Genomic DNA, 9,242 nt, shown 5'->3' with positions numbered 1-9,242 from the left:
ATATATATATATATATATATATATATATATATATATATATGCAAACTGAATCTACAGGATGTTGAAATAATCATTCATGGGGTGCCTAGATGGCTCAGTCAACTGAACACCCAACTCTTAATTTTGGCTCAGGTCATGATCCCAGAGTCTTGGGATCCAGCCCCATGTTGGACTCTACAATAGCATAGAGCCTAAGATTCTCTCTCTCTCCTTCTCTCTCTGCCCCTCCCCTGTGGTTGCTCTATCAACATAAATAAATATCAAAAAAAAAAAAAAAAGTATTTCACCTATCTGTATTAAACTCATTTCCTACTTTCTTGAAAATTATTCCTTAACACCATCCAAACAAGACATCACTTCCATTGTTTTAAATGTTTATTTTTGAGAGAGACAGAGAGAACACAAGCATGAGCCAGAGAGGAGCAGAGAGGGGGACAGAAGATCCCAAGCAGGCTCTGTGCTTACAGTCGAGAGCCCCATGTGGGACTCAAACTCACAAACCGTGATATCGTGAATTGGCTGAGCCAAAGTCAGACGCTTAACCAAATGAGTCACTCAAGCGCCCCACAAGACATTATTCCTAGAAGATATCAAGTTCCTGAAGCTTCAAAATAAATAGTGAAGATTTTGCTTAAAACTAGCTTCTTAGTTCAATCAAAGTTTCACCGATTTCATTAAAATATCATGTATGATTTAATCATGAGCATAATACATAAAAGTTATTCTATTAACATTCATTATAAAGAGTCAAAGAATTCCAACACATCTGAAAAAAAACAACAAAAAAAAAACAGTAAATGCTATGCATGTTTATGTTTTATTAAGTCACCAGTTAAACCAGGATATCTTAGCTTATTATTAACTGCAGCAGGAGAGTCCTCTTAACTTTCAGACCTATTACCACAAGTATCACTTTATGAACAATCTTAGAAATAAGATCTCAAAAAAAAAATAATCAGCAAAAAATTCCAAATGTGTAATTTGTATCGTGAGCTTGAATGATATTTTTCCAAAAGGTAACATAGCCAAAGATCTCTAATTTTATTTGCCTTATAGTATAAATTTTTCATTATCTGCCCCACCTATACAGTGCTCTCTAGGAACTTGCTCAAATTTGTCAAGTTTCACTCTAATTCCTCAGTGTTATAAATCCTGTGCCCTTTTCTTCCTCTTCATTTCACTTCTAATTGATCATCTTGCATCTACTACAGTAAAGGAGCCTGGAGAAAAGGAAGGAGTCACAGAAGAAATAGGAGGGCCCTGACCAAGTTTTGAGGTCAACTAACGTACCTCTATGATCATTTTCACTCCATTAACACTACATCAAGCTACCATTTTTTTTTTAATTTTTTTTTCAACGTTTATTTATTTTTTGGGGGACAGAGAGAGACAGAGCATGAACGGGGGGAGGGGCAGAGAGAGAGGGAGACACAGAATGGGAAATAGGCTCCAGGCTCCGAGCCATCAGCCCAGAGCCTGACGCGGGGCTCGAACTCACGGACCGTGAGATCGTGACCTGGCTGAAGCCGGACGCTTAACCGACTGCGCCATCCAGGCACCCCTCAAGCTACCATTTTTAAGTTACACTGAAGAAAAATGTTTTATTTGATTGATGGAATTCTTATACAGGTTTAAAAGGAATTCATGCTGCAGGGAGATGAGATAAAATTACCACCAATTTCCTGACAAAATTGCAGTTACATATAGATCACTGAAGACAAATCAAATACTATCTTTTCCAGATTGGTATTTTTTTTTTATTTTTTTTTCAACGTTTATTTATTTATTTTTGGGACAGAGAGAGACAGAGCATGAACGGGGGAGGGGCAGAGAGAGAGGGAGACACAGAATCGGAAACAGGCTCCAGGCTCTGAGCCATCAGCCCAGAGCCTGACGCGGGGCTCGAACTCACAGACCGCGAGATCGTGACCTGGCTGAAGTCGGCCGCTTAACCGACTGCGCCACCCAGGCGCCCCCAGATTGGTATTTTTTAACTCACCATCCATATGGCTAAGAAGGCTTAGAGGACTCCTTCCATTGGTCTACAATCCTACATGTTGTAATTCATCTTAATACCTTTTTTATTTTTAAAAACTTAACACCTAATTTCCAATAATAAAAAACCCCACAGGTATTAGCACCTGCATTGTTTTAAATGTTTATTAAAGAGAGAAAGAAACAAAGAGACAACTAGAGGAGGCACAGAGAGACAGGGAGAGAGAGCATCCCAAACAGGCTCCACACTCAGCACAGAGCCTGACTCAGGGCTCAAACTCCTCACTGTGAGGTCATGCCTAACCTGAGCCAAAATCAAAAGTCAGCCATTCAACCAACTGAGCCACCCAGGCACTCCATCGTCTGTATTTTTACAAGTAAGGAAAGTAAAGAAAATGGGCTCAACGAGGTTCAGAAAGTTGCACATACACCATTAATTAAAAAATGTTTAAGAGGGGCCTAAGCATGTCCAGACTCCATAGCTTATTGCTATTATGCTATACCAACTGTGTACAACATGTTGCACTGTCTCAAATTTAGACTAGAAAGCTATTACCTTATTTTTAGGATTTTTATCTACTAATATAAGAACAAAACAAAGATGTTCTAGACATTACCAAAGGTCTTTTGCTATCCTGTCTTCTTTGGTGAAATATCACACAGAATTCTGTGTCATCTTAAAATGTTTCATTTTAAAGGGTGTGAAAATCTTGCCTAGTTATTCGTGCTGGAAAGTAAACCAGTTCCGGAAAGTCAAAACACAATGTGCATGTGATCAGCCAAATTTTTGATAATCATGTGTGTCCTAGACTTGAGAATTATCTTAGGTATTTTCAGGTAAGTGTACATTGCTTCTCATTTATTCAAGGTGCATACATAGCCATACTCTGAAGACATTATTACATTTTTCTCCAAAAAGCTGTTATGATGAGGCCCTGGACTGTAAGAAAAAATAAATTCCAGTACAGTCTCATGACCTACAACACTTCAAGCTTCCTGAAAAAAAATTTAGCATGATGCTTTTTAGTCATCATGCCTGTTTCATATAGACATTTAAATAGGATTTCATCAAAATCCAGCAATTCAACATTTGCTATTGTATTTGCATCTTTTATCCACCTTCAGAAGTATAAACACTTACCCCATATTCCTTAGCAGCTGTGACAACCTTAAGAAGGACATCTTCTTCAACAAATGGTCTCACAGCATCATGGATTATCACAACTTCTGGCTTAGACAGTTTAGACTCAGGCTGGTCCTCTGCCAGTGCTTTGAGTCCATTGAAAATTGACCTGTGACGGGTCACTCCAGCTTCAACCAGTGAGATGCGTTGATGCTGGTACTTCTGAATGATACCCTTCATTGCTTCCATGTTCTCTCCAGTTACTGCAACAACAATGTCCTTTATCCAACATACTCTAAAAGGAAAGAGTACATACATTTAATATAAATAGAGCCTTATACAAGTTAAGCTAGTAACAAAACTGAATTAGTAAGCACTACTGTAACTTCATAGGGCTATCAAAAACTGAAAGTTAAATCAGTTTTATGCATTTTATTGTGTCTAGTAAAAAGATTGTTAATCAGTGAATATTTCACACTATAGATAGTAACAGATGTAGTTAATATTTTATACTCCATAGTCAAATTTTATCTATATAAATACTATACAATAGATATGGATTCCAAAGTTTGGATTCTATTATCAGTACATTGAGATAAAAGAATGCAGTAATAGTCCTTTAAATTGATTTTTTTCCAAATCATCTGTTCAATAAAATAGGAACAAGTCAAAGCAGTTTTGAATACCAGAATTTCTGTCTCTCTCAAGAAATCCATCAAATCACTAACACAGCTGCCTAACTTTGCCTACATCCAAGGGAAACATCATGTCTTAAATGGGATACTAAGATTATATCAAGTTCAAAATGATAAACTTTGTAATAAAATATTTAATTAAAGAATTGACCTATTGAGTCACACAAAGTATTAAACATTTTTTCTGTTGTAAAATATTGTTTTAAACACTTACGGACATTTTGCACTGCATACTCCATAGCATTGAGTGGCAACTGCATTAGCTTTTGGCAGACTTCTTGAACACCAGCACTAACAGAGCTTGAGGTCATTATAGACTCTATGTTCCACATAGAGCCAACAGGCTCAGACCAGGTAAACTGCCTCTGACCCACGATACCAACTCTGAATAAAGGTCACTTTAAAATTAATTTTTTTTTAATTTACATCCAAGTTAGTTAGTATATAGTGCAATAATGATTTCAGGAGTAGATTCCAGTGATTCATTCCCTATGCATAACACCCAGTGCTCATCCCAACAAGCGTCTTCCTTAATGCCCCTTACCCATTTAGCCCATTGCCCCTCCCACAACCCCTCCAGTAATGCCCTGTTTGTTCTCCATATTCAAGAGTCTCTTATTTTTTGTCCCCCTCCCTGCTTTTGTATTGCTTTCGCTTCCCCTCTCTTGTGTTCATCTGTTCTGTGTCTTAAAGCCCTCATATGAGTGAAGTCATATGATACCTGTCTTTCACTAATTTAGCTTAGCATAACACCCTCTAGTTCCATCCATGTAGTTGCAAATGTCAAGATTTCATTCTTTTTGATTGCTGAGTAATACTCCATTGTGTATATATACACCACATCTTCTTTATCCATTCATCCCTTGATGGACTTTTGGGCTCTTTCCATACTTTGGCTATTGTTGATAGTGCTGCTATAAACACGGGGGTGCATGTGTCCCTTCGAAACAGCACACCTGTATCCCATGAATAAGTGCCTAGTAGTGCAATTGCTGGGCCGTAGGGTAGTTCTATTTTTAGTTTTTTGAAGAACCTCCATACTGTTTTCCAGAGTGGCTACACCAGCTTGCATTGCCACCAACAATGCAAAAGAGATCCTCTTTCTCCACATCCTCGCCAGCATCTGTTGTTGCCTGAGTTGTTAATGTTCGCTATTCTGACAGGTTTAAGGTAGTATCTCATTGTGGTTTTGATTTGTATTTCCCTGATGATGAGTGACATTGAGCATTTTTTCATGTGTAGGTTGGCCATCTGGATGTCTTCTTTGGAGAAGTGTCTATTCATGTCTTTTGCCCATTTCTTCACTGGATCATTTGTTTTTTGGGTGTTGAGTTGGATAAGTTCTTTGTAGATTTTGGATACTAACCCTTTATCTGATATGTCATTTGCAAATATCTTCTCCCATTCTGTCACTTGCCTTTTAGTTTTGCTGATTGTTTCCTTCACTGTGCAGAAGTTTTTATTTTGATGAGGTCCCAATAGTTTATTTTTGCTTTGGTTTCCCTTGCCTCTGGAGACATATTGAGTAAGAAGTTGCTGCGGCCAAGTTCAAAGAGGTTTTTGCCTGCTTTCTCCTCGAGGATTTTGATGGCTTCCCGTCTTACATTTAGGTCTTTCATTCATTTTGAGTTTATTTTTGTGTATGGTGTAAGAAAGTGGTCCAGGTTGATTTTTCTACATGTCACTGTCCAGTTTTCCCAGCACGGTTTGCTGAAGAGACTGTCTTTATTCCACCAGATATTCTTTCCTACTTTGTCAAAGATTAGTCTGCCATACTTTTGTGGGTCCATTTCTGGGTTCTCTATTCTGTTCCATTGATCTGAGTGTCTGTTTTTGTGGCATTACCATACCGTCTTGATAATTACAGCTTTGTAATACATCTTGCACTCCAGACTGTTATACCCCCAGCTTTCATTTTCTTTTTCAAGATTGCTTTGGCTATTCGGGGTCTTTTCTCATTCCATACAAAGAACTCTCAGCCTCTGAGACACTCTATATTCATGCTAGACAGTGAAAATCTTATACACATTTTTACAAAGATGGAAAGTTCTGAAAATTACTGAGTGAAATGAGTTTTATTTATGTGAACATTTGGTTGATTTACTTAATTATTAACCTCCAACCTTCTGTAATTGAACCAACCCTTTCCAATCCCATTCTTCCTGTCGCTACAACAGTAATATACAGATGAGCAACACAAAGAGCTACTTTATAGGCACACTGCCTATAAAGGAACAACGGCAATCTGTGATCAAGTGTTATGAAGAAATCCAGGCTCACATGCAAGCAGATCATCTGACTAGCACAGAGAAGGCCAAGGTGATATTCCCTAAGGAACCAGAATTTGCTATAGGATCCACATGGTGAGTGGCAGGGAAAAATAGGCAAAGGAATATGAAGGTCTGCTCTAAGTAAAAGCCATTACAAGGTCCTGAGGGCCAGGAAGCAAATGGAGTCAAATCGTTTCAGCAATGGAATGGGATGAGAGCCTATGAAGAAGCTGGAGGTCAAGGCAAGACCCAGAATAGGCTGAGCCTCACAGACCATGTGATGAGTTTTAATGTTATAATACAAAGCCATAAACAAAGCTTTATGCAGGAGAGGACATTTCTATAAAAAAATTAAAAAAATTTAAAAAGTGCTCACTTACCCAAATGTATATCATGTCATAAAACAGTGCCTAGAAAACTCTAGTAGTCAGAAAAGCCCCTAAGAGAAGACTACTTCCTAATTTCCCAAACCTGTGAAGGGACAACCCTACATGCCAAAAGAACTTTACAGATGTGGTTAAGGATCTTGAAATGGAATGATTTTCCTAGACCATCTAGGTATGTCTAATATAATCCCAGGAATCCTTAAACGTGAACAAGAGGCAGAAAAGTCAACGCAGCAGATGAGTTAATAGAAACAGTGGCCAGTGTGATACAGGACCACAAGTCTAGGAATATAAGCAACCTCTAGAAACTAGAAAGTGGCCAGGAAATGGACTGTCCCTTGAGTGTCCAGAACAAACATAGCATTGCCAACACCTTTATATTTTAGCCCAGTGATACCTACTGTAAACTTCTAACTTCCAGAAGTTGAAGGTAGTAACATGGTGCTTTAAGTCACTCACTTCATGGTTTTATTGTTTGTTTTTGTTTTGTTTTGTTTTAACAGCAGCTAATTTAGTACACTCAGTTTTACTCTTGCTACAAGGTAGAGAAGACATCTGGTAGAAAAAGAGGGAAAGCAGACAGACCAAGTAGGAGATGACTGCTGCTTCATTCTGGGAAAGACGATGACTGTAGCCTCGCTACCAGATGGAGCTTGTAGATGGGGTTTAAGAGATAAATTAGAGAGCGTAACCTTTGCAAAATTGGCAAAAAAAGTTTCATTATGACATAAAATAACATTAAGCATTTACTATGGCTTAAGCCTTAGTCATGTTCTAACTCCTGTAATCCTCATTCTCTACGGTCTCTCTTAAGTGGGAAACAATTAAGAGGTGACATATACATTCTACTTAGCTTTCCCAAACTACCATCTTGTACCAAAAAGTTCTTGAAATCGTTTTACCAAAATACAATACCATATTCCATCTTCTAGAAGGTAACTTCCATGACAGAAAGGACAACATCTGTTTTGCCCATTGCTTTTCACATACCTGGTATACCCTCATTTATTTGTTGAATAAATGACCTTGGTCAATCTCACCTACCAGCAACGGTGTAGTATCTCTCAACACATCATCATCTCAAAGGTTATAAAAACAAAAGAAGCTCTTCATTAAGCTTATCAGCTACAAACACTCAAAAAAAAAAAAAAAAAAACAGTATAACCTTCCCCATGTGATGTGGTTTTGTTTCAAGCATTTGACTCCTTACCTTCATTTCAATAACTTTAGGCTCCTAGAAAGCCAGAATTACTTATGTTTTGTCAGACACTGGGGGGAATTCTAATCACAAGCAAGCTGAAACAATGCAGAAATATTCACAAAGCACCTAAGAGTAAGATATGTATTATGATGTGCAGTCAATAGAAAGCATTAGGGAGTAAGTCTCCAGTGTTGGTTGCTCTGCTTTGTAGCCCATCCATCCCCCATCCCTTTCATTACAAACTTAATTGATTACAGTGTACTCACACAGTTTAGAATTTATACTGTACTTAAAGCGCCCACTCCACACGCCGCCCCCCCCCCCCCCCCGCAACTGACAAGTGACAGTCCGTGGTCTCTAAATGTGAAGCTTCCCAAGGTTCTGTCTTCACTGACACAAGCTGTGACCAAAGCACTCATCTCCTCCATTATTTATTGCACCATCCTCTTAGCGGGTCTCCTTCTACTTTTTATCCCAACATAACACATTCTCACCACTTCTAGAGGATTTTTCTCAAGTGTAAACCTAAAGTTACCCCCTGCTGCTTCTTGAGCAGGACCCTTCAAGGTCAGCCTACTTGTCCCTATGCCACTTCATCTGTCCCATTCCCCTCTTATTTAGGAGGACATTTTCTCTCACAACCAGGTCTTTGCTTATGTTACTTCCTTTGCTACCCAGCACACCTACCCCATCTTGGGGTGGAGCAAGATGGGAAGCTCAGTTCCACCTGTTCAGCTGTCAGTTCAGATATGGCTTCCCCCAGGAAGCTTTCCCAGGCATTTTGGGAGCAGCATCCCTGTTCTCCACTTCCAGAGTACTTTTACTGCTAGAGAGATTTACCATCATACTCTACGGTTTCCTTTTCTATCTCCTTCACTAGGCTGTGAACTCACAGAAAGCAAAGTCTACACTTCAGAGCTTGGCACATTCTAAACCAAGGAGTATTAGTAATATTAAGAGCAACTAAGATTGACGGCTCGCTCAGTAACATGTGCTATGTACAGCACTTGCCTGCAATATCTCATCCAATATATCAGATCGCAGGAAATCACTATTATCACTTTACAGAGGACATGGAAGCAGTGACCTGCCCATGATCTCACACTTAAGAAATGCAGGGACCTGGGTGGAACCAAGTCTGATTTGGGAGCACACTGCTAACTTCTACAAATGCACTGACAGTCTGTGAGAAAGAGGTGGTAAAATTATGTCAGTATCCATTGTGTCTCCAGCACATCATTTATATTCTTAGTGATGAGCCATGTAATATTGCTACATTTGTGATCAAAATGACAAGTTTCCTTTATTTCTCGTAATTCAAGCAAAGATAAACACCTAACATTTGCCAGGCAGTATGCTAGACACTTGTTATATAATAATGAACCAAGACTGGCAGAATTCCTGACCTCAGACCATATGTCAGTATCTGTTAAATGAATCCATGAATAGGAACGACTTAAATAACTAGAAAGGAATAAATTATTACTTTTGTAATTGTTTAAGCCTTTTCTCTGTTCATGGATTCAGTTAACACTTTTCACATAATGGTCTGTGATTTGCTCAAGTTTTGTT

General features: G+C 38.6%; 1 protein-coding gene across 3 annotated transcripts in view; it reads right to left on the bottom strand.

The window, feature by feature from the left end:
* CRPPA (CDP-L-ribitol pyrophosphorylase A) overlaps positions 1-9,242 on the bottom strand; it is a 345,176-nt gene that overhangs the window by 322,021 nt on the left and 13,913 nt on the right. For all 3 annotated transcript variants that reach the window (XM_040472524.1, XM_040472525.1, XM_040472523.1), the window contains exon 2: positions 3,137-3,413. In XM_040472524.1, coding sequence (XP_040328458.1) covers positions 3,137-3,413 — 277 coding nt within the window. The remainder of the gene's footprint in view (positions 1-3,136; positions 3,414-9,242) is intronic.

Source organism: Herpailurus yagouaroundi, unplaced genomic scaffold (genome assembly GCF_014898765.1).
Source record: "Herpailurus yagouaroundi ecotype Mexico unplaced genomic scaffold, PumYag 100, whole genome shotgun sequence".
NCBI classification, from domain to species: Eukaryota; Metazoa; Chordata; class Mammalia; order Carnivora; family Felidae; genus Herpailurus; species Herpailurus yagouaroundi.
Note: the sequence above shows the minus strand (reverse complement) of the source record. Positions and strands in the feature narration are given on the sequence as shown.